The 26,588-nt window shown below is 39.2% G+C and overlaps 1 protein-coding gene across 1 annotated transcript in view; it reads left to right on the top strand.

The window, feature by feature from the left end:
• RAPGEF2 (Rap guanine nucleotide exchange factor 2) overlaps positions 1–26,588 on the top strand; it is a 196,162-nt gene that overhangs the window by 82,068 nt on the left and 87,506 nt on the right. Inside the window, exons 5-6 of the mRNA XM_082483049.1 lie at positions 21,030–21,105; positions 23,791–23,958. Coding sequence (XP_082339175.1) covers positions 21,030–21,105; positions 23,791–23,958 — 244 coding nt within the window. The remainder of the gene's footprint in view (positions 1–21,029; positions 21,106–23,790; positions 23,959–26,588) is intronic.

Below are 26,588 nucleotides of genomic sequence, written 5' to 3' on the forward strand. Positions count from 1 at the left end.
AGGCCATCAAGGAAGAGATGCAACATATAGATGGGCTCGTGACCGAGGGGTGGACTTGACCATGGACACTATTGCACAGGTTATCCACGAATGTGAAACGTGTGCTGCCATTAAGCAAGCCAAGCGGTTAAAGCCTCTTTGGTACGGAGGACGATGGCTAAAATATAAATATGGGGAGGCCTGGCAGATTGATTATATCACACTCCCACAAACTCGCCAAGGCAAGCGCCACGTGCTCACAATGGTGGAAGCAACCACTGGATGGCTGGAAACATACCCTGTGCCCCATGCCACCGCCCGTAACACTATCCTGGGCCTTGAAAAGCAAATCCTATGGCGACATGGCACCCCAGAAAGAATTGAGTCGGACAACGGGACTCACTTCCGAAACAGCCTCATAGACACCTGGGCCAAAGAGCATGGCATTGAGTGGGTATATCACATTCCTTATCACGCACCAGCCTCGGGTAAGATAGAACGATATAATGGACTGCTAAAGACTACCCTGAGAGCCATGGGGGGTGGGACCTTCAAACATTGGGATACTCATTTAGCAAAAGCCACCTGGTTAGTTAACACTAGGGGATCTGCCAATCGAGCTGGCCCTGCCCAATCAAAACTTCCACGTACAGTAGAAGGGGATAAAGTCCATGTAGTGCATATGAAGAATATGTTAGGAAAGACAGTCTGGGTTAGCCCTGCCTCAGGCAAAGGCAAACCCATCCGTGGGATTGCTTTTGCACAAGGACCCGGGTGCACTTGGTGGGTGATGCGAGAGGATGGGGAGGTCCGATGTGTACCTTATGGGGATTTGATTTTGGGTGAGAATAGCCAGTGAATAATTTTATGATGTAATAAAAACTGATCTCAGTATCTGGCGCCTAGCAATTTTCCTTGAGATCGACATCTTCAACCTGTGGACCGTGGGCATGGACTGTATTGCATTCCCCAGTCACGAGCTTCAAATACAGCACCCACCAGTTCAGCACTACACATCATCTTATGTGCCCTGAGAGACTGTTCTCACTGCTGGAGCCTATCGTCATGGACTACGTGAGCTTAATGGACATTTTTAAGGGATGGCTCATAGACTATGGGAACTGAAAGATCTGGGCATGACATAGATGGTATGGAATAAGGGGTGGATAATGTCCTGGTTCCGGCAAGGATGGAGTTAATTTCCAAGGAGCCGGCAGGGGAGGCACGTATTCCATACCACGTGACCCATGCCCGCTATAAAAGGAGCTAGCCGGGGCGGGGGAGTCAGTCGCCACTCGGGGGCGGGTCGCGGCGGTGCGGGTCCGGTCGGTGCGCTTCGCGGCGGTACTGTAATCGCGTTCTTGTATTCCTTTACCGGTGTTATTGTTTTTCTTTCTTTCTTTTCTTTCTTTTTCCCTTTGTCTGTTCTGCTAAATTATAATGTTTCAACCCACGAGTTTTGCCCTTTTCTGCTGATTTTTCCCACGGCTGTGGGAGTCGTGCGAGCGGCTGCGTGGTTCTCTGTTGCTGGCTGAGGCCAAACCACGACAACAGGCACTGCTGATAAAATGGTATATTTGATGTGCCACCAAACAGTATATGCTAAAGGTGCAAAACTGGTTACTGTAAAAAGTAACACAACAACAGATTACAGGATCCCTGCTGCTGGCAGATGGAAGAAAATTGTCCCATATGTCATTGATGAACAAGCAATGCCAGAAAAAAAAGCTGTCAGAAAGTGCTACCTTTAGATGCTGGGAGAAGGGATATACAATATCTGTGATATCTGAATTAATGTAGGGTGGTTGTATATGGTCTGTGGCAAGAAGGGACATGGTTTAGAAGTGGTGGTGTTTTTATCAGGGTAGGCTAATGGTTGGACTTGATGATCGTAAAGGTCCCTTCCAACCTCACTGATTCTATGATTCTATGATTCTAAGAAACTTCTGTTCCTTTCAATTACAGCAATCATAGAGCTCTCTAGGTTGTAAGGGACCTTTACGATCATGGAGTCCAACCATCAGCCTAACACTGCTAATACCACCACTAAACCATGTCCCTCAGCACCATGTCTACTTGTCATTTAAATACCTCCAGGGATGGCACTCCACCACTTCCCTGGGCAGCCTGTTCCAATGTTTGACAAGCCTTTTGGTGAAGAAATTTTTCCTAATATCTTAGATTGGGTATTATTTTTCCGAATATCTTAGACTGGACTTTAGGAAAAATTTCCTCAAGCCTGTAGCGCTGCACAGGGTTGTCTTGACCCAAATGCAGGACTGGCGCTTGGCCTTGTTGAACCTCACACACCATTGGCCTCAGTCCATCGATCCAGCCTGTCCAGATCCCTCTATAGAACCAAATCCTTCTGTAGAGCCAATGCTTGTGCTTGAGGCATTTTTTGACACTTGATGAGAGGTGAGATATAATAAGATAAACAATGAACTTGAGTTTCTTCCTGAAAGAATGAACAAAAAAAGGTCCTGTGAATCTAAGCAGAGTGTTTAAGGGCTGTTCACTTGGAGAAAGTCAGAAATGACATCTGGGACAGTGTCTGAGACCTTGGTGAATTGCAAGTGTGGAATTTGGCATTAGAAAAAGTTTCATAGTTGTGGACGGAGTCAAGCAGCTGCCAAAGCTGGTGTCTTGGGAAGCAAATGCAAGAGAGACGATTTGCTAATTAACAAAGATAACATAAGTCCATGAAAGCAAAATTAAGAAACTTTAATTTAATGATATAAGATAGAAAGTATTTCTGGAGAGCAAAACCAGAGTCATTCAAATGAGAGGTTTTGTGCTCAGAAACTGTAGTTATTAAAGGGTAGGTGAGAGCCTTATTTAAATTTAGGACAAGGCTAATCAGGCTTTTCACTTTGTAAATGAGTAAGCTGCAGTGTCTGGGCCTTGGGCTCATCCATGAATAGGAAACTTGGGAAAAGTGAGAGGTCGCCTAGCTTAAATTTCTGATTTGGAATACTGGTGGGTAATAAGCAATTTATTTATTAAAGCAAAAGCTTGAGAAGAAAACGAAGTTGTTCAGCTTTACTTACGCTGCCAGTGAATTGCTCACAAGGAAATAGTAAACTGCTCAGATGTACAGACTGAGTAGAAGAAACTGATTAGCAGCAATACTAAAGTAAATTTTTTACAGTGCTCTAGAGAAAAGGAAGCGAGACCTCCTGAAAAGACTGCTGTCCAGAAAGAACTGATAAGGTGGTATTTTGAAATCTGGAGAGTAGTGTCCAAAGTGGGCAAAAGGCAGTTACTGCATAACTGTTTGCTTAAACTGAATATTTACACATAGAAGGAGTAATGATTTCAAAAGTCTTTTTGATCATTGCATAATTTGGGAGTCTTGATGTCTTATTGCCATTAAGATGAATTTGCTACACTTTAGCAAATGGAGCATACCCTGATGCATCATTGATGTCAGGTAGTAGGAAGAGACCTAAACATTGCCAGGTCAAGGTCATCGAATTTTGATCTTTTTTGGCCAGTACATTGTCATTTGAGTAAACTTATAAATTTGTAAATTCATATTTAGACTATTTTAGTGTTTTTTTTTTTCCCAGTTTAATCCATTTTTTCTCTGCCTATCTAAAAGGCCACTAGGAAGTAATCTTACAACATGTGAAGCTTGTGAGTAAGCGAGCAGGATGGAGTTGAGAAGTCTGTGTAGGAGCAGAAAGCAAGAAGCGTGATCCTCTCTCCAAATCTGAGTGACTCAGAAAATTCTCGTTTCCCTACCTTTCCCTAGAGCTTAGGGTAGTCTGTCCCTCCTGTCCCCCAAATATCTAGCCATCCTCATTTTTTTTCCTACCTTAAAATTATTCTCTTTTTTTTTTTTTTTTTTTTTTTGACAGCCTGCCCCATGCACCTGCAGTCAGTCCTTTTGCACAGGTTCTCTGGGCTACATCCAGACTGGGGGCTTCCCCTTGCCCATCCTCCCGGCTTTGTTGAGCTCGGCTTCATTGCATGATGGCTGGACAGTAGCTGGCCAAATTTAAAATAAAATATATGTGTGTCCCCCGCCCCAAATTTCAAGAGCGTTTGCTATTCTTTGTTGGATTTAAACTCTTGTTTAAGTGTATGTCTGTACAAGCCAGGGTAAAAGTAGTATATCGGGTAATTCAGATAGTCCTAGTGAATAAATCTGTTTGCAGTCTTGGAGGGTGTTTTCTCAGTTCTGTGCTGAATTCTGTCCTAACTCTTAACTTTGTGGCTCTTGGCATGTGAGCCCATAAGGAACAGGATGGAGTGCCATCGTTGGATTTATAGCTGAAACTGGAAAGTCCCTTAGTGCATTTGGCTCCATATGCTCAGCATAGTATTTGCATTTGGGGCCTGTGTTAGCTAATTCAGTTCCAGTAGTTTCAGATACAGCATCCTCAGGCTGGTTGGTGGATAACATTGGAAATGCTCTTTTGTTGTGTATTTTATGTCAGGTAAACTTTTTTTTCCTTCCAAATAATTGTTTCCACATGTTTGAGTGCCAGTGTTAGATACCATTTACAATTCTTTGGGGAAAGGGAGTGATGAGTAGGTTTGGCAGACAGATAATATATCATTGGGGAAGAAGAATGTCTTAAGAAATAATAAAAAACCCCAACCCCAATGTATCTAAAAACATACAAAATGACCACCCCACTGCTTTTCCACTCAAACCATAAATAAATAATAGCATATGAGTTAAAAAATAAGCAGCTTTATGATGTATTATATATGGTCAAATAGCTGTTAGTCGAAATGAGTGGCACAGCTGCCAATTTTGCCGAAGTTATATAACGTACTGGGTGATTTGTAAAACTACTTGTAACTAGCTACTTGACAAGTCTTTAATTCAAAATAAAAAAAAAATGTTCAAGATGGAATATTGGAATGCGTGAAGTCCTAAATCGAGTAACTTGCTTTGCAAACTTTAACATCTAAACTACGTCTGTTTTGTGAAAATAGCGTAAGTATCATTTTATTTCCCTGTTGTTTAGCTTGTATTCATTCAAATGCCAATCCATCAGCCAGCCAATAGTGTTCATAAGATAAGGCTGTTTTTTATTCAGTTAACTTGTTATTTTGGGAAAATTGACAATTAAAAGTTTTAAAGAATTTTGACCTGAACAATTAAAGCTGCCATATTTTCAGTGACACAAAATGAAGCTTAATCTCGTTCTCTTATTTAATTTCTGTAAATTGCAAGAGTGAAATTTATTCTGACAGCTTAATGTGAGGAAGGTTGTTTGTTTTTTTTTCCCACATTTTACAGTTTTCATACTTACTCCTTTTCTTTAACATATCAGGCACATACTATGGTCAAACTAAACATTCCTTAATTCCCCCCATCACCATGACCACCAAACTAGCACAAATTAATACTTGGTCTCCTCACCATTTCCCCTGAGCATCTGCACCCTGAAGCAGTTCACATGGTAGAATGAGGTTTATGTATGAAGTCCAGAAAATAAATGAGCAGAAAATACAGTTCCCTGAAGGTTGTCCTGGCTCTCCTGTGTTTTCGCATGGTCACTGACAGCAGTAACATGACAGTCCCTCAAAATATCTTTTGGAATGTCCTCCAGCATCCCTAGGTCTGCTCCGTGCTCTCATCGCATTTGCTCAGCTGCTCGGACTTCCCGTGTGGTTTTTGTTCCAGGACTTTGCTTCTAGTGTAAATTTTACTGTGGTCTTTCATCTTATTTGCCTTGGAGCTACACTACAAAAATGTCTCCTGGATCTCCCCCAGCTAACCTCATGCTTGCCTGTGGCCTCCACAACCAGAGTATGGAACTAACTCTTAGCAGCAACAAAACAGAGAATTGCTGGGTAGTTTTTCTCAGACCATTAGGCTCTGGTGCTTGTTTTTCTCTGCTTTTCTCCTAGAATTCTTCCGAGACCGTCTGGGTGGTGTGTGCTGTGCTGCTCAGGCATGCTGCGATGCCAACTTGGCACGTGAAGATCTGGCTTTGCTTTTGTCTTTAACTACTGACTCACCTACACTCTTTCCTTGCTGTAGCCTCTTCTTTTCCTTCCTTACTGCCACACCCAGCCAGTTCCCCCCTCACCACTTCATATGGCGATGGAGAGATGCTCTCCCTTTGCCGAGTTCACAAATTTTACATACAAGAGCAATTATTTAAGCTTTTTCCTCCAGTTAAAAGATTAAGTTTTGAAGTTGAGAGAACATTCCTTTTTTTCTCTCTTCAAAATTAAAAGGTGTGTGTATCTATTTAAATATTGATTTATTTAGTCCTCTGGTCTTTCCCATACTGAAACAACTTTAAAAATTGAACGGTATATCAAATTCTACTGGAGAGCCATTGAAGAAATTATGGACTTGTTTTGAATGTGTTTGAAGCAATAACAAAACCCAACTTATGCAAAAAAGATTTGTCCTTGTCTATGTGTGTTCTGATTAGCTTAAGAAAGTAACCTCTCAAAAGAAAATTTGTTTGGGGTTTTGGCTGGCATTTTTTATTTTGACAAATAATGCATGTGAGTACAATAGTGCTGGAGCAGAGCTCTTGGCTATGTACATGCATTTATACAGCTTTATATATCCTGAAAAATACTCCCTAATTTTCGTTATGCCTGGGACGTGCTGTTTGGTGTGCTCTACATATATCTAACTGATGATACGTTTATATTTTAAGTAGAGAACTGTCTTTGAGCAATCTTTGGGGTGAATGAAATTATATTGATAGCTTTAATCAAAACAATAAAATCTACCTCTCTCTATGACTCTAATGTATTTGCAACTTAAGGTTTATTAATAATTGCTATCGCTGACTGAAACCTATGACATAACAGAACGAAACTGTAACTGAACGAGAGTGACCAATACACGCAAATATTTAAACCAAGATAAATTTTGAATTTGACTCAAAAGGGATTTTTGTTTTGCCCTGAGCAGTAAAGTGTGAGTTTTAGAACAATGGATTTGAGAGTAGCTCAGGGTTGTACTTTTGGGAGCTGCTGGTTTAGTCATTTAAGCTGCAGAGGGAGCTGATCAAGAGCTGTGCTGAGCTTACTGAGCTTTGCCCTGTTCGAGTTTTGCTTATGGCTGAGGGTTTACAGCATCATGATGGAAACATGAAGACCATACATTGGATCTTTGTAAAGAAAAATAGCTCCTCAGGTTATGGTTTCAAGTCTATTTAAGAAATTACTTGAAAATGTATGCTTTGGATTTAGTTTGCCCTGTTTAATATTAACCTTTATTTTTTTTGCTGGTAGTTGCTTCTGCTGGATTTTCCCATGACATGTTTGTTGCTTCATTATTTCTGTATCCTGCTAGTGCTGTTGTGAAGCCATGCTCACCACTATCTCTAAAGGCTGGTGGGAAGGTGTAGAGCATGGTACTGCTGTGGGCTGAGCCCCAGTGCCGTCTTGTCTGCTGTCTGCTTTGAAAGCCTTGCTTCAGCATTTCAGTCCGTCAGCTGCAACTGAAGCATGAAGGACAGTGGTCGTAATGGTTTAATCTAGGAAAGACTGAGATCATAAGATGAAGAAGGAAGTTGGAAGAAGCAGTGGAGGTGTCAGCCCGTTTATGACTGCGCGTATGTCTACTGTGAATTACTCACAATGGATTTTAAATAGACATTGAGAAAGCAATGCTAATTGCTTGGTGCCATCTGCATCTACCTTAAAAGACTGTGTATGTCCTTTGGGGTGGAGATGTTTACTGTTACCAGCAAGCACAAAATCAGACTCTCAGTGCATGTGACTGTCATTACTTTTTAAGACTCGACCTCCTCGAGAAAATAAAAGCTTGCTTACAAGAGGGAACATTTTAGTGGCAGTGCCCGATCTGGCACTTGAATCTGTTCATCTCCTGTTGGTTTCATGGCCAGTGTTATCAGTGAAGCCCAGAGCTTTGGTGGCATTGCCTTCTTCCTCACAAGGTGCCGGAAGAGCTGGTGCTGCCATGGGTCTGTCCCTGAACTCAGCTCCCTGAGGGCCAGCTAGCAGGGAGGGCGTGCGGGGGGGGGTTCAAGCTCCCTGAATTCAGCGTCCTCGCGTAGACACAGTCACAGTCGGCTCCAGGTGTAGCTGAATTAGCTGAGCCATAAATTAACGGGGCCTTGTCTTGTCATAGCACCTGCTGTTACAGCAAAGCTTGTGATGCAGAGCACGTGCTACTTGAACCAGTAATGTCATCTGAAACTGTCCTTGCTGTTTGCTGAAATTGGTGTACAGTTTTTTAAATATGAATACTTAAAATGTTTTTTACAGCTAAATGAGTTTGGCTTTATGTACATTTTGCTTCATTCCCCGTCTCCTGTTCTGCTAAATAATTTAAGAGTTCATTGAGGTTTGAAATTGGTCATCTTCCAAGTGTGCTGCCAGTATCTGAGGTGTTGGGAAATAGAAGAGGACACAGTTCCTAAATGATGAGACTGGGTGGTGTCTGGCGTTGTTCCTGTCAAAACAATTATTTCAACGCTCCTGGAATCTTGTTCTTGCACAGCTGATAAAATGCTAAGGGACTTAATCTATTATGCTGGCATCTTTTGAAAATAAAAATAGAAATCCAGCGTAGTGGGGCTAGTGCTACCAGGCTTTCTTCCAAGTTTGTAATGAGGAGATGAGAAGGTAACAAAGAAGCAGAAAGTGTCAAATGACCTGAATAACTTTTAAGTGAGCCTGAATATTTCTGATTCCTCTTAAGGCGGGGAGGTTTTCAGGGGTGGAAATGCACTATCCTAGGAGAGAAGCCAAGAAGCCCTCACAAGCTGACAAATGCAAGCCTTGTACTAGTTTCTAGTTTTAAATCTTAAAGCTACGGATTTCTGTCTTGTTCCATACAAAACACCTGACAATGGACTTGAGAGAGTCTGGATCACCTGCTGATGCTCAGGTTCATTGGTGGAATGTTCAGAACAATCTCATGCACTTTCTATAGAGAGACACCATTAATTGATGGTGTAGACCTTGTAGTTTCAAAAGTCCTTGTTCTGGTCCAGTTTTTCTTTGTTTCACACACGGTAATTGTAAGCTAAGTCAAGATGACATTTCCTGCCGCTGTTCCTGTAACAACAACAGTAACTATAAAAAAAAAAATCCAAACACTTGCTATATAGAATAAGTATAATCAAAGTTTTTCAGTATGATATGAGTATGGGATATAGCTAACGCTAAGGAAAACACAAAATCTGGGGCAACATGGGGAGTTGAACTCTTCTGTGTAAGCATGAATGTTTCTTTAGGAAAAAATTAAAATTAAGCAAGCAGAGAGGTTTAACAGACTAGATTTGTGGGGAATAATCTTTTAGCAGAAAGAAAGCAGAGGAAAGGAGAGAATCCTTGAAGGTAGCTCATAGAGGAAATATAATCTTTGACATCTGTAAATGATACCAACTCTAACATCCCATTTTTTTTAATGTTTGAAAGTGGGGTTAAAAGTATGGCTATTTAGTGTTTGAAAAATGTGCTGAAATCGTGGCCTTTTTGTTTTTGCTGGGAATGTTTTAGAATGCTTTCTAAGATGGATGGGAACAACATGCATTCCACTGAAAACTTGGTTTTCCTGAAGATGTTGACTTATTCTCATTGTTGAAAAAATTTGGTCCTTCTTAGTTGATACCTGGTTTCTAAAATGTGCTGCAACAAAAACTGGCCTTGAAACAGTATGTTTTTTATTGCTCGCTCTTCTCTTTATCTTCTTTTGTGTCTCATTGGTTAGAGAGACCTTTCTAATCCCGGCATTAGGGTTTCTAATGGAGCATGTCACAATTTGAAGTAATTGAGAACAAATCTAATCAGTCTTGGAAACACGTTTCATCTTTGCTTTTGCTTTTGTTGTTCTTCCATACATTATAATTATGTGATATTCATTTAATTTCAACAGTTCTCACTTATACTGGTATCTTCTTTGTAAAATTTCAGGCTTGATTTTAATATTAAAAAGCTGTTATCTGAAATGATAGTAAATTACTTGCATACAAATGGGGATGTGGAAAAAATTGAGAGCACTTTCTGAAGTTAGGGAGGGGAAAGTTCTCTATGTAATAAAGTACGTGGTTATTTTAAAGTTAAATGTGAGACCTGTTGTACCTGGATATTCACTACCGCTACCATAGCTAGTTAAAGATATCTGCCAGAAGAAAACGTTTGCTTTATCACAATTGATGTTGCAGCTGGTGAGATGACCTGTTCTGCAATCTGTTCCTGGTTTAAGGTTCCTTCTGATTCAATCTTCTAGTATTTAAGGGTTTGAGTTTTAGTGCAAACCTGCACAACATCAAAGAAACCTCAGTTACTTGAGGAAACGGCATTGTGAGATTCTTGCTGAGGGCAAAAGGAGGGCCGGGTTTGCTTTACATGCTCTCAGGGTCTCTGGGCAAGTTTTATGAATGAAATGAACGGAGAAGTTATCTGGTCATTGCTTACCCCAAAATAACAACAAAATGAAGTCTCTGCAAAAACAGCATAAAGAATACCAAAGAGGGAGAAGTTTACCTATGTGGAGAGAGGGAACAGAGCGCACTGCAGAGCAAGAAGGCGACGATGCTGGTCTAGGTATGATATGCTGGGGAAAAGACCATTTTCAGCAGGGCGGTGAAGTTTTCACAGCCTAGGGAACACCATTAACTAGACAGAGAGGTCCGTTTTAAATTGTGAAATTGGAGATGATTTATTACTGCTGAACAATGATGTTTAAAAGAAGAATATACAGATTGAAAGCTCACAATCACCAAAATTGGTGTACTTTACAGAAAAGTCAAGAGTTACCTTAGAGTCCATCCTGCGCTTAAAGTGCAAGACATACCAGACTGTTTTGGTATATGTATATATCTTACAAAATGTCCACGAAAACTCTTGAGGGAAGTCCAATACAAATGTGTTACAGGAGGCTGTCCCTGCGTTTGGGTTTGGGGTATATGTGGGGAAGAGCCTTTTCTTTGCCCCATGTGGAACTCAGGTGATCTAATCTTCTATAGCCTTATCTTTGGTGAAGGACAATGTTGCTAAGCTGAAGTAGTAACTGTTACTTACTTATGTATTTGCAGGACTGTAGAAAGGTGGAAGGAATCAAAAGTGTTGTTTTGGTTATTAGCCTGATTCTGCTACTATAATTCTTCTACAAATAGTGTTTTTAACAAAATGTTATTCCATACTGTAGAAGACTTTAAAAAGTCTGAGAGTTGTCTTTCAGGTGACGCTAAAATTTTGGAATGTTTCTGAAAAAAAAATCCAGGGTCACTAGACATATTATAACATCCTAAGTGACGGATAATGTATTTTCAAATTATAATCTAAATAGCTGAAGCAAAGTTGTCACTATTACTTCACTGTTTTAGTTTGTTTATTCATTTACATTTATAGGGCACTTAGTACAAAGATATCTTGAATACATCAGCACTGTACTAATAAGATTTATGGAAACTAGTTATTGAGGTCATGTGTTTAGCCCTCCATGTGAATGAATAAGTGGGGGTGGAAAATGACAATATGTATGGTCATATTTTACTACTAAAATCCTAGATGGCATGTCATGTTATTACATTTTTTTTTTTTAGTTTTTTAAAAAGAAGACGACTTCTAATACCTTAATTATGAAAGTCTATAGGGGGACTTAAAAAAGCTTACTATATATTTTTCAAGATTAAAAAAAAAAAATCAGTCTTCCTTTAGGATCTAACATCTAAAGGCTTTTGTATGAGGTTGGAAAAATACTCCTCTGTTTTAATGAGTTTCATGAATGTTAATAAGCCAAACTGTGTTCAGCCAAGGTCTTGCCTCTTAAGTAATGTTTTCCTACTGCTTCTCATTCTTTGAGACCATTATGTAGATCTTATGTGACGTCACAGTAAGCTCCATGGCAACACAGACGTCATTAAGGTGAAGCATAAGCAAAGCTGTCTTTATTCAAATCATTTATTAAAATATTTTTTTTTAAATAAAAAAGTAGGTTAGGAAAAAAAGCTTTCATCTTTGAATGTTTTCCAAGATAAAATAATACGAGAACTTCTGAATTAAAAAATAAATAAGGAGATTTTATTTTCCAAATAAAGATCTTTTCTGTCAGCTGTTCTGATGAGGTACCTATCTTCTAGCTTTCTGTACTAGAGACGCTGCAAAGTTAAACTGCTGCAGCAGGCTAAATTTTGTTGTTGCTACTACTTCTGTGTTCCACTTTTGTTTATATATATGTGTATGTAGTTTATAAATACAGATCTTGAATTTCACAGGAAAATTTAATAAAAACATTTCTCTTGTTTAGTATATATGAAAGGGTCATAAAGAACCCTAAATATTATTCTAGTCTAAAAAGTATTCAGGATCACCTGCTGCTAAAGAGGTCCTGAGCATCTACCCTTATTTGCAGTAAATTCGCAAAACAATTTGTTATACCTTACAGCACTTTTTCAGATTGGGTTTTTAACCATTTTTCATCTTGACTTTAGTTTTAAGGTAACACTATAAAAAGCTAAAGTGAAAAGCAACAAATCCGAAACTTTACTCAAATTTTTTCTTTTTTTTCACTGCCATACTTAGTCCAGCAACTAGGTAAAATTTTAAAATTAACCACGCTTTTCAAAACAGTCGTCTGTACTAAAAGGAAAACTGTGAAGATCATAAGGCATATGTTTCAAGGGTTGGCTGATGTTTCAAGGGTTGGCTGAAGGGACTTTCTCTGGAAGCAAACCTCCAGAATCTAGTTAATTTCAAATTATTCACTGTGGGTTTTCAGGAACTTCTTTTGAAGTGCTTTCAGTAGTCAGCTATAACTTACCTGATTAATGCAACCTCTGATCTGGGTTGTATTTGCATAAGAAATAAAGAATTCCCTATGAATATTACGTACGTCAAGTACGATGGCCTCATCTGTAAGGATGCTAACTGGACGTGTTCAAAATACTGAGTAAGTTCACTGAAGCTTTCGGCTGGAGTTCAAATTAACTTTCAGATGTTTTTAGCAGAAATTATTCAAAGCGTTAGTGTACTATGCATGTGCTTATCCCGTAATGTCCTTCACGCGGGCTGGCTGGTTGTCAGGTGTTCTCTGCCCGGTTTGCCGGCTTCTTCCCGCCCCTACACCCTCCTGCCGCAGCACCCGGGGTATTGCCCTGCACACCCCGATTCCTCCTCCCTCCCCCCTCCCCAGGCAGTGGGTAGTTTGGGTCCCAGGTCAAGTGAGGAGCTGCAGTCATGTTTGAGGCTCCTTTTCCTCTTGTAAACATCCCCCCCCCCCCCCCCCCCCTTCCCCCAAAGTATTATTGAGTGGCATGTACTTAGCTGTGATGTTGCAAGTGAGTCCCTTCCCTGACACATGAGCTGTTGTAGCAGAGACTGTAAACATCTAAGCTATCATATGGCACTGGATAAGTCTAATCATCCTTATCCATGGTATGTAGTGAGCTCACATCTCCAGGATTTGCAAACAGTGACAGGTCTGCAAATGCCTCTTCAACTCCTATTCCAGTTGTGCCAGCATCTCAGTTCTCCTTTCAACCGAAAAGCGTTCCTGTAAAGCAGCTATTTCTCTTGCTGGAAAAAAGTGCTATAAATATAATAACACTGTGAGAATTAAAGAGGTGAAAAGAAAAGGGGGGGGGGAGGTGAATCTACTGATTATTTTGATATGTGGGTGACTGCCACGTTGTAATTAAAAATAATATTTAATGCAAGTCAAAAGCAGTTTGGGCTTCACTTGCGTGTTTGCTTACCTCTTCTAAAAGACAGAAGACGGGCGCTAATTCCAATGAGAACCAGAGAAGTCAGCTTATATTATACAGAAGATCAAATTATCTGATATCCTCCTGTCTCTTCGTTGCAAGAGCCCTTGCTTTCATAGTTTCCCGTGTGCAGCTTTAAGCGTGGGGAAAACCCACTTGCAGCCTTCCTCCCCCCCGCCTCCTCCCCAGCGGAGGGCTGTTTGGTTAGAGCTGCTCTGCATGCATGAAGGCCTCTGTCTTCTTTTTTTTTTTTTTTCTTTTCTGAGAGGTCAAAAAATGGCCACGCCAAATTTAGTTTTCATCAGAACACTTAGAGCGTTCCCCTAGGGATGGCTCGTGCGTGTGTACACACTTCTAAATTGGAACTTTCTTCTTTTTTTCATCCCTGGCGAGGGGGGAGGCGGGCGGAGGAACGGCCGGGGTTTCACAGCGGGTTCAGGTGAAACCCAGCTGCACCTGGCTTGGGTAGAACAAGCCATTAAGAGGGACTGATGGTTTTAATTCTAATCTGGATGTACCAAAATGAAATGTGTTTTTTAATAAAAAAAAAAAAAGATACAGGAGGAGGAACTTGACTGAATCCCTTATTACCTCCTTAAGCAGCAGACTTCTAGAAGAGAGTCCCCATTATTTTTTTTCCCTCTAGACATCTCCTAAATACTGCTCTATAATATTTCATTCAGGAATTCAGTGCGACTGGTTTGCTTTAGAACTAAATCTAACGTGTTTTGGTGTCATTGCAAGTTCAATGTTGATTATTACATCAAGATTTGACTTTGGGTTTTGCCAGAGACCAGACATTGTGCCCATGTTTGCTTCTGTCTCACCAGAGAATAACTGAGGGGGCGATGGCCAGCAGGTGCTGGTCAGGGCTGGAGGTCACGGCGCCTGTATGAGGGAGCAGCACCGCGCGGCATGTGCAGCAAATGATCCGTCCCGAGGAACTGTGGCTCCTCTGTGCTCTGGGATTGAGAAGTGGAGGGTAGGGGGAAGATGGGAAACGCAGCAGAGAGCACGTGACCGCACGCAGTGATGGCAGTAATAGCTTTTGCAGGGTGGGCGCTGCCCAAAAGCGAATGAAGACTCTTTGGCTTACCTAACTTCAGATTCTAAATACGCTTAATGCGATACCTCTGTATTGCATTTTGGTACTCTTCTCTGGTCCACCTAAATGTAGATGTCAACTGAAGCAATGTAATTTTCACAAAAAATTGTATTGGGTTTCTGTAACTTAAGATTTGGTTTTATCATTAATATGTTAAAAGCTTGAGCAACTGAACTCAAGTGTGCGTGGCCTCGTGCTTACAGATTTGTTCAGGGACTGTCTCAAGGAGTAAAGGACTGCTTTGAGGAAAGGAGGAAGAGGGAAAATGTTTACTTTGATTTCCATGTATATTTAGATGTCCTGCGTTGGCAAATATTGCACAGCAGCGTTCTTAAGCCCATCATACATCCCATTTGAAAATTTCCGAACAAAGAATGGTTTTGAATATCTGGTTTCCAGAGTTTTGGCATAAATCATTGCAATACTCCTGCAGTGCATTTCTACTTTTAATATATTGTAGAAATTTTTTTTTTCAAAGCAAAATTTATATGGAATTTATTTCCTTGCATAAACATAATGTAGAAAATTCGAGGAACTCGAAAAACAAGAAAATGTGTTACTCTTTGATTTTCAATTTTTTATTTTACTTTTTTTTATTTTTAATTTTTCCCTGCATTAGAACATGTCTAAATAGAATATATGTTTTGACTTAGAGGAAATGCCAGTTAAACAGACTTTATTCTAAACCAGCAGTTTTGTTCCAAATACTGCATTTACAAGTACGTAAAACTGTAACAGTATTTTGCACTTAAAAATGCTCTGAAGAATGTGCACCGTATAGATGACCATACTTTGTGGAGCTTTCTTTGTGAAATTTAGATGTAGTTTTACTAAGACTTGTAATTCATATGTGAATTAAATATTACTTTAAGCTAATGCAAGGTGGTGAACATCAAAAGAAATAAAGGTTGAAATTGCATTATAGGGGAAAACCTAAATTTTTGTATATCTTTTTTGAAAAATAGTTGTCACTAGTGCAATTGGGCTTTCTGTGAGCGATTTGCCATGTTTAAGAGGAAGGAAGAAAAGGGCTTCTCACTGAAAAACCTTTTCTTGGTGTTCATTGTCAGTGGAGTTTTCTTCAGATTCCGCATCACTTTTGATGAATGAGTTTACATTCCAGTCCTGAAGAAATGACTTTCCATTTGGGAGCTGGGCTGATGTGAAAAGAGGAATGTGGAGGCCCCGGGTGAGGGGACGGGGCTGAATGCTGACAGGGAATCGTTCCCTCTCGAGTAGCTGCCGCCTTTCCTGCGGGCTTTGAAAAGAGCATCTGTGTGTGCCCGTACGAGTGTGTCTGGGGACCTGGGGAAATGGATGGAGCGCGTCTGGAGAAAACGGCTCTGTCCTCCAGTGTCATGATGGTAATAGAAAGGGTAGAACCAGTCTCCCTCAATACCTGGAAGTTTTTGGCTGTCTCTACGCGTAAGTGCTTATAAAAAATTAATGTGTTGCTTGTATCTTTTAGGTGTTTCGGTTCATTGAGGTACTCTGTTGTTTTGGATTATTAGTAAATCTAATAAATTTGAAGGGGAAGAAATACAGACAGCGGTCTTAAATTATTCTCATGTTGCTGTTTGTTAGCCACTGCATTAATTGCAGTTTTATAATTGTAAAGGTTTTTTTAATGAAAACTGAAAGTATAAACTTGGGAAATACGGAAGCCTTTAGCTTCCACTTAAAACTTGTCTTCTATTAACCAATGTTGTACGCTGTAACACATCTGTTCTTTAGCTAACTGTGTATGTTTTGAGTGTAACGAGTTATGAGATATGTATGTAGTAAGGTACACTTTCAGAGAAGGGAACTGTTGTCTACAGTCGGTGTAAACTCAATTTTAGAATGCATTGGAATGGGAATGAAGTTGTAAATTACTTACATGGATTCAAATACCTACTTTTAATACATATAGTGAACAAAAGTAGGTTGGTTGTTTGTTTGGTTGGTTTTTTTTTATTGTTAGTACTAATGAACTTATTTGGAAATAATGCATTTGAATAGTCAAGCGGGAAATTAGACTTTTTGTCAATTGCTTCGGGGAATAGCATAGTTAGAAAGCAGTTGCTTGGGGAGAATATTTAACCTTGTAAGAGTTAAGGGTTTTTTGTCATCCGCTTTCATAATTGCTACTGTAAAGTGGATTCCTGCAAATAAAATTGTTTTGTATATCTTTAAGGTTTTTTAAAAGTAGATTTATATTCACATCACGCATTCAGTAGCTTTATGGGGAATAAAAGTATCTGTGATAGAAAAGGACTCCAAAAGTGAAATTGCCTCTAGGACAGGTACTGAGGAGAGCATCTGTGAAGTTTAATACTCAGGGAACCTTAAGTCAGAGCTTATGTGATAGCTGGAAAAAAAGTGTTGGAGAAACTGCTGCAAAACATGGTTCTTTGGGGAATTTAGGTGAGGCAGCAATATCCTAACTAGGCGGCCTTCTGGCTATCTAAATTGCTGTTATAACCTCTATATCCTATATTGACAGCCACCATTGCAAAGATAACTTTAAACTGCCTGAGCTTCCTTTGCTGAGGTTCTCTTACACACGTCACCGATTTAGAGAAAATAGTTGCAAAGCTGGGATTCTCTCAGGTGCATCGCTGACTTAATAGTTGCTATTTTTAGGAGTTGAAATTAATAAGGCTTAGGTAGGAGAGAAGATTTTATCTTTTTGTAATAAGCCGGTTTGATTGAAATTACTAAGGAATAATATGATACAACCAAATGTGACGTGTACATTATGTAAAATTCTCTACTGCGTTTTAAACACAAAAATGTGGTTTAACCTTCAGCTCCCCAGTGAAGTCATATATCCACAAGCTTATTTCACGCTACAGTAAGGGAAGGAATACAGTTGTCAAATCCCTGGTGCATTGAAATTGGCTAATAAAGGCTTTTCACATTTTACTTTAACTAGCCAGTGCTCATGTAGGCTGCATAGCGTGTGATAAATCTGGGTAGACAAACTCGCTCTCTGCGGTTAAGGCTGGTCTAGCATCAAAATTTGAAGAGGTCAGTGCCTAGCAGAAGTTACTAAAATAGAGCTGATCTTATGAAGATAATCTGTCAACCCTTCCACTGAAACTTTGTTTGCTGCCGCTGTTTCTTTGTGATTCCTAGGATTCCTCAAGCCAGCTTGCGTGACAGCTTGTGGTCCCTTGCGTGACGCTCTTCTCCTGGTATTTTACAAAGGGCTTTACAGCTTGGGCTTTTTTGATCAGCTCAGTAAATAGACTGTATTATGTGTTGGGTATTTGCTTCTTTTTACTGCTTACTAATATTTTAGGTAACTTAACTTCAATTAAATCAAGCTTGTTTGGTGGCTTCCTCTGCCTGTTACTGCAGCCAGGGATTTCAGGTGAAGAGTGTCTTGTTGGTCTTTGCTTTTTTGTGAAGCTCTGAGAAGTTAATTCCGATAAGACTTACTGACTTTGGTATCAGTGTTCTGAATTGAAATGGTGGAATTGCAGTGCCGTAAGATCCCAGTTGTTTCTCTGCGTCTCATGTCAACAGGTATTTGTGTGACTGTGTGTAGGTATCAAAGCGTGGTTCTGCAACAGATAGTACGCAATACTGTGATGGATGTTCAGCACAGTCAGAGTCGGACATTTCAGAAGTGTCCAGACGTAGTGGACAGTGACAAGACAGTGTCCCAATTTTCACTGATCACGTGAATTCCTCACTGATGATGAATTTTCAGCAGCAGATTGGAAGTCAGGAGGTTTAGCTGGCGTGGCATATCTGAGGAGAGAACTGCGACACTTGAGAGGTCATTTAACTTTCTTCTGCCTTGAGTAACTTGTCATCTTGCTTACAATATTTCACAAAGAATACAAAGTTTGTTTACAGCCTGAATGCCTTGTGATCTTTGCTCAAAGATGATATATACGTGTGTTGCACTGTCTTCTCTGATACCTTTTGTGCTGTCATATGAATCTGCGCAGTGCAGCAATGAAGTGGTTATCTGCTGTGAAGAACCAGTGTGTTACCGGGAACAGAAATCAAGAATTTTCTTTATAGTAATTAAATGCGTGCCTTCTGTCTTAATATATTGACTACCTGTTCCTTGTGCTGAAGGGTAAAATCCAAACAAGTTATTCAAGAATAGAAAAGCACGTCCAAACCACAGCTCTTTCTTTTTGCTGTGTTTGCTAAAGCTTGAAAGTTTTGGATGTCAGCAGTGATTAGCAACAGGCAGAAGTTTAAAGTTGATACTTAGAGACAGCAATAGAGGAACTAGAAATGGTGGAGTGGAAGAGTGTGTATGCATTTTCTGTTGAAATTAGTGTTTGCAGTGAGGCTAGAAAATGGGCTGGCAAAAAAATAGAGCAATAGCGTGTTCTAGACCAAAACCAATGGTTACAAAGAGGGGGATGAGAATCTGCAAGAGGAAAGGGACTTTCTCATTGTTTTCAGTTAGAATGTCAAATAAGTTGACTTCCTAATCACCATGTTTGCATTGTTGTTTTTCAATCAATGGGTTGATTTACTTTCTCCTTTCTCTCCCTCTCCTTTCCTTTTTTTTTTTTTTTTTAAAAAAGGAAAAACTATGCGTATGGATCAGGTTAATGACCAAGAAAATAAGTTTGTCACTTTTGCAACAGTCTAATGAATCAAGATAATGGCTTCATTTTCTGGTATCTTTAAGAGTAGTTGAAATTGTATAAAATTCAAGATGGTATTGTAGAGTAGAGCACTCTGTGTTTTGTTGCTGGACTATGGGAGGAAGCATGTGTTTGCCTCTAGGAAAATACACATTTTGTCAAGAGACTTCTTTATTGAATGTTTCTTTTCAAGAGGCTTAGTATTCTGGAAAATTTTTTCTATTGTAGAAGCCCATGTACCATTAAATGCGATTATTATTTTGATGAATAAGCACAGCTGGCATTTCTTTTCAATATCTGACTGCCTTCTTTTTGAGCTATAAACGTGCTGTTGTCAAGAGATTAGCCTTTGGGGTAGCAAGTTAAACTGTTCATTTCTACTAATCGCCAGACAGGACAGGAGAATAGATATAAAGTGGCTAACTGTACAGGTCCGAATGGTATACGAACTTCTTCAGTTTGCTTGTCACGAAGTAAAGCTTAAAAAAGTTACTGTTTACAAGCACCGTAGCTTAAGCGTGTCATCGTGACTGTGCATTACAGGGTTGGTTAAAGTTCAGATTTTACAGTTTTATCGAGGCTGGTTTGTTTTTCATAAACTTATTTAATAGCTGTTGCCCTGTGAGCTTCAGCTAGGAAGGTTTCCCATGCCTGTTGCACAGCTGAAGAAAGGGAAAGGCTAAATGGTTACATTGGCTCTTGGCAAATGTTAGGGCAGGTTTGTTATAGCAGGCTACAAGAGGGGTCCTGAAGTTCCAGCCACTTTGTCATCTGTCCTGCCTTCCTCTCTGCGATGGGAAAGCTCTGGCGTTGACCTGGCAGGCGTAAATATGCCCTGCCCAGGTGGGGAAGCACACACCCCTGAAACAAACTTTAGGTGGTTGTTTCTTCTTCCACTCTGACGATGTAGGCTTAAGGATCTAACCCTAAAGGTCTTGTATTTCGCTGAGTTATGTACTGGTTCTCTGCACTCTGTCTACCTTTACCGCTGCATTTTGAGGCTTCTTTGCAGTTAAGCCTGCAGAAACAGACAGTCATTTAATATGGGCAGAGCACTTCAGGAACTGAAACTAAACCAGCCTTCTATTTTATCCCAGAGGAAGCAAAACAGCATCATTCTTAATTATTGCACTAAGGTGGGAACATGTCATGGAAGGCAGAACAACCTTTTGTCCTCATGGGTTCAATTTGGGAATACTCTCACGTTCAGCATCCTTATTTTGTTAATTTATTTTAAGTAAAAAAGAGCTAATTGAAGTAGATTAGCCTTTCCATTCTTTCGTTGGTACGCTCGTTAGCTTTCTTTATAGAAATGCAGATAGCGTAGGTAACTTAATCCTGTAATGTCAGAAGATCCTAGATAAAACTCTGATGTAGTTCAGAATCAACCATGCATCTTCGGTAGGCAGCACTTGATTGACACTTGTTTTAGTGTTAAGAGAATTATTTAGTAAATACTGTTAGTAAACTATGTAAATACAAAATACACGGTTTTGGTGTCCTTGTTCATCAGTTACTTGTTGAAGGACATAGGCGTGAAACTTGTATTGTGCAGAGGTATGTATGTTTTTTTCTACGCTTTACAATTTCTGGAGAAGATGTAAATATGCTTACGGACTGGTTTATAGCTCTGATTTTTGTTCTGATCGAAGTATTTTTGTTCTTCAGCTTTGGCAAGCGTTCTGCAGGAAGCTTCAGGCGTGGCTGTGAATGCATTGTTTTAGAGCCATCCGAAATGATTGTGGTAAGAATATTTTCATTGAGCTGCTTTCAAATTTTATAGACCAGCTTTGGTAACGCTTCAACTTCCAATAAAACTTGAACAGTTTTCCGTTTTGCACATGATCTTTTTATAAATCTGTCATATGTAAATTTTGTGCCATTCTTTGCACACATACTTGTATTGTTTGAATGATAGAGGCATCTTTTATATTGTTGTTACATTTACTTTTGCAGATTTCTTGTAGTTTTCTTGTGCTAGCAGAATTGTGGAACAGTTTGTGGTTGTTTTTTTTTAAGCTGCTTTATTATTATAGCTAAGTACAGATGCTTTAAAATATTAATCTCAGGCTAGCTTAAGTAATTACTGTTTGATTGAATTTGATTCTCAGCTGTCTGAGGTTTTAAGCAGCAATTTGAACATTTTAAAATTCTGCCGACTTTTCTGGGTGAAGGTTATTTTGTTAGCAGTGTCTGCTGTAGTCCAGTGACAGAACAGAATCGTCTCTGAGGGTTCACAGGCTCAGAAGTTTTTAGTTGCCACCTCAGGGTGCATCATCCTGAAGATATGCACCGTCAACAGGCTAAGTGTGGGTTTTTTTTTCTGTCACTGAGATAGCGATCACTTCGTAATACAGGCATGACAATTATCTAAGCCATATATAGATGATAGTTCAAATATAGGCTGTGACACTAAACATTTTTTTTCCTGAAAAGTGATAGTTTCTGTAAAATTTGCAGAAGCTCAGGAAGTTGTGGTATAGCGTTAGGCTTGTAGAAGAGATTAGGTTACTTGTTTAAAGTTGATTGGTAAAAAAAGTAGCTTTTTAACTTTATGCAAATGCAGGCGTGCTTTTGTGGGTTTTAAGCTCTTTGTGATTTCACTGTAAACAGATAAAGATGATTGTGTAATGGTAGCTTTTGCTGTCGGGTGTTTGATGATATATCTCCCTCTTCCAATTCTAATTAAGAAAATCATCTTAAGAAGCTAATACAGTGTAGTAGGAGCCACAGAAGGCCTACGTGAGAAATGCCAATTGCTTTTTCGCTATCCCTAACTAAAGCTGTCTGTAACTTTACTTTGTGAAGGAGCAGCTCCCCAACAGCAGCCCATTACGTCTCCCTGTTTGCCCCTGTATTGCCCCCCTGATTTGTCTGGCTGGCTTGTGTAACTCCTATCTGACCACGGGTTGGGGAAAGAGTTTATTGCCCCAGATTTGTTCTCTAGAGCTATACAGTTCAGTTGGTGGTAGCTGTGTGGATCTATCACACTCTCTTGTGCGTTCCTTGTTAAGTTTCAAGGAAGAGCGATATAGAGATAGGCACAGGGAAAGGAGATGACTAAACAAGAGTCTGGAAGAAATCTTCTAGGCTGATGGATAATGTTGGGTGTGGGGGGGGTACTCCTACATGCATCATCTTAGTCCAAGAAAACCAACCTCTAGAGTTTTGGGAAAGCTGAAATCGAACAGTTCAATCCAGCCTTTCAAAGGAATAATTGTACCCGAAATAGAAAGAATCCCATCCCCAGAGATTGTTGAGCACAGTAACTCTCAGTCTCCAGGCTGGACGGGGTCGTTGTGCGGGGAGGAGACGCAGGAGAGGTGTAGGGTGCGAGTGTGACTGTGTCAGATGTCCAATAGATACTCAGTGGTGAGGGGGTAAGCGAACCACGGACTGTACTCATCCCCTTGTGTTAGTACACTGAAAGTTATGTTAAGTGACACTTCTGACTAGTACCTGACACTTCTGACACAGATATGCCGTAAATTCTTTGGAATATTTTGTCTAATATTTCTTTTCCCTGTTGAAAAATATGGAGGAACCTTGCAAGGTGCATCATAAGCTCTCCTCTACATATTCAGAAATACTGTTTATCCCTGGGGGTGGAATTGAATAGAAGGAGTAGTTACCTGAATCCCTATGTATAGCCAATGCTGAAAGGTTGGGTTTTTTTCTCATTTGTCTGCTAGTCTCGAGTAAGGTTTCTAGTAGGGTCAACACAGAAGAGATGATGATTTTCAGCCAAGTTACTGTAAAAAGATTGTTCTCTTTCAGGAAAACCAGAATTCCTAGTTCAAACATTTTCATTGCAGCATACAGTTGTGTAGTAATTCAGGACTTTTACTTTGGAGGCTCTGAAACTGAGAAGACTAATTTTATATTAGGATATATCTAATAGGTATTTTTTTATTCTCCCTGTTGTCGTTTTGAATTGATTTTGATTCTATGTAAATCCTGTCTATTAGAAGTCCTTCTTTTATGCCCTCAAAATACTGGAGGTAAGTATTAAAGAGCGAAGCCTTTGCCATAGGTTGGTTAGGGAAGACCCCAAGTGACAAATGGAGGTCAGTAGGAAAACTACCAAAGTGCGCTCTCATACCAGTTTTCTTTTTGTAACGTATTGAGTGGTGAAATGTTTGTATTTGTGCAAGAGTAAGAAGGGGGAGAGGAAGGGAGAAGTTTTCTTCTGTCATTTTTGAAAAGTAGTCATATTCAGTGCTGTTCATATGCTTTTCATACCAAGGCTGATTTTCTTTTTTTTTTTTTTTTTTTAAGTAGTGGCTTCAGTGGCTTCACCCTTAGTGCTGAAAATGCAGGAAATTCAAAGCTAACTGCTGTTTTCTGAAAATAGGATTTGTTGTGTTTCTAACAAGAAGAAGCCTCTTTATTTCTTGGGGGAAGTTACACTCTTTTGCATCTATTGTAGGTTGATTACATGGATGAAAATGAGGAGTATTTTCAGCGTCAAGCTTCTCATAGGCAATCTCGAAGAAGATTTAGGAAAATCAACCAAAAAGGGGAGCGGCAAACAATTATTGATACTGTTGACCCTTATCCTGTGGGGAAGCCACCTCTACCTAGAGGCTACCATACGGTAAGCTGTCTGTATTTATGGTTCACGAAAACACAAACAAGATAATTACTGGAATTAAAAAAACCAAAACGGTTAAACTTGCTGGTATCTTTAAAGAAGTGTGCTTCTGTAGGGAGGTTTCCCCTGAAAATACTGTGGGTTTGGCTCCATCAGTACATGAACACGTGTGCAGTTTGCATCTTGGTTCAAAGTTAAAAGCATGTTTCTTATGACTGTGAATGTCATGCATTATTTGTTAGTGTTCCAGTCATTTAAAATTGTGAAACAAACTATGTTCTCATTTCCTTTTGATATTAAGTTACGGTACATAGTTTAGTGTACAGTCAGTTAGTGAAGCACTCATTCTTCTATATGATAACAGTTGTTGCCTGAAAAGGACTGTGCTGCTTTGCAGTAGACCAAATTCTTGGATTAAATCTGTCATTTCATTTTGGTATCCAGAATTAAATGTCAAATTAACCTTTACCGGTGTCTGCCTGAGGAGGCCTTTATACTTGGATTTTAGTGAGCTACATAGTCTGCCCATCATCAGGGAGATCATTTGGTCATTTTACTTGATTTCTTTTTTTGGGGGTAATCTTATGTGTTAAAAGCTTCCGGGTTTTCTCTTGAGATGAAAATGAACTAATAATTAGAACTTATTCTACAAAATATTTTATATGGCTTTTAAACTGAGAAAAGCTTTGTTGGATTATTGTTTGGTTGGTATTGATTTTAACTGTAAGCAAAATACTGGAAAAGCTGTTTGTCTCTGGCTCTCGTTTATTTGTTTAAACCCCCAAATCTGCTAGAAACATAAAGGCATGGGCATAAATACCTCTGTGCGTATTTAATCTCATTGAGTTCATTCAGCTGAATTTTGCACAACGTAAGCTGCGTGCATAAAAATTTGCAGGATTAGAACTTCAGTGTTTTTAAAATACTGTCTTTGATCCAATGCAGTTGTAGATTTTTTCCATTTTTCTTTCTTTATCCTTATTCCTCGACTTGTTTGTCGGTTCCCTGTATATTCAGTGTGTGTTTGTTAGTGTGTAGATGTTTGATTACATCTGTTAATTATAAAAGCTTTTCCTCATGAGTTGAATAATTACATTTTATGCCAACAATTTGTTTTTGTTTATACAACAGCTTTTAATGGTTTAATTTTCGATGCAATTTTAATTGCCTCTAAATTTAATATGGATTGAGCCAGTTCACTTGGTTTGAAGATGAAACATTTTACTTGTCTGTTTTTGAAAAAGTAAACAGTGGTATTGTGCTTGGTCGGAATTACAGAAAGAATTACTTTTGTTCGTATTATTTAAATGCGTACATTGTGCTTAGCAAACAGTTCTAGTGTGATTTTTATCTAACTCTAGAAGGACAATGTTTAGATTACACACAGTGCTATTTGCATTCGTAGGTCCTTGCCTGTTGTATAAATTTCACTTTAGGTATGCCTGATGAGTTGTTGTGAGCTTAACTGGTACGAAGAGCAAAAGCCCATTGTGTGCCTTTCTGTTGTGAGAGTTCATAATGATTTTGTGCATGTGTTGGGAAATTCATTGCAAGTGAGATTTCATATTGAGTTGGAAGAGATTGCCAAATAACCTGTAAAATTTGCAATAATTACACTTTTTAAAGCAACATTTGACTGTAATGTGATGCATATGACTGACTTTCTTTTTCTTTTCAAAGCAAATAGAGTCAGATAAGCTCAAATGAGTTTTACCATTTAGTCAAGACTCTTCATGCTGGCCCGTTCCCTCCTATTTTTACAGTATTTGGTGATCTTGTGTACATTGTTCTCTTGTTCACTTCTACTGCCAGTATTATTTCTATTGCTTCAACCATACATGTTAAAGGCTGCATTGTCTTTTCTCCCTTCCTATTTTATGTCCCTCCACCTCATTTTTTTTTTGGTCTTAATTTCTTGAAAAATTGACTGTAGAAAGCCGGGTTTTTTTGAAACACATAGGAACTCAAAGCATATTATAGTATGTATCTTGTGGGCGTGCTGCCCATCCATTCTTTGGTCAGCACCTGTCAGGGTCTCATCTTTGGATCTACTTCTTAATTTTGGATAAATAAATAAATAAACATTAAAAAACTGCAGATGTTCAGATATTGCAGTAAATAATGTGTTAAAGTCAAATTGCAAAAGGATTAATATGACGCACTTGTTTTCAAGTTTGCTCTTCCCTGTAGTTGTGTTCTGGTTGTATTAGGTACCTGAGATTCAAAGTAATAAGGCTGCTTTGATAGCATCCTCAAAATCTTCACAAAATGTGTATTTTTTCATATATTTTGTTTTACCCTAAATCCGGAGTTACTACGTAGAATAATTTTTTGTTGTTGCTGATAAATTAGTAATGCTTTGTTTGCAGTAGTCTCTGAATGCTTTTCTTCAGAAAGTTCACACAGTACTTTTTGAAGAAAGTTTTCTATATCTTTGTGAAAACGTAGAGCAGAATGTAGAGCTTAAATGAAGATGCATGGCTGTACTTCTCAAGAATTAAAAATTAAATGCAGTGCTCTCAGTTGTGGCATGGCTTTCTGCAATAGAGTCAACTCGTAGGGGACGGTGGACCCTTATTAACATAATTTTAACATTATCTTCATAGTGGTGGAATGTACTATGGCATGTCTGA

The sequence above is a fragment of the Vanellus vanellus genome, assembly GCF_965231255.1.
Source record: "Vanellus vanellus genome assembly, chromosome: 4".
Lineage (NCBI taxonomy): Eukaryota > Metazoa > Chordata > Aves > Charadriiformes > Charadriidae > Vanellus > Vanellus vanellus.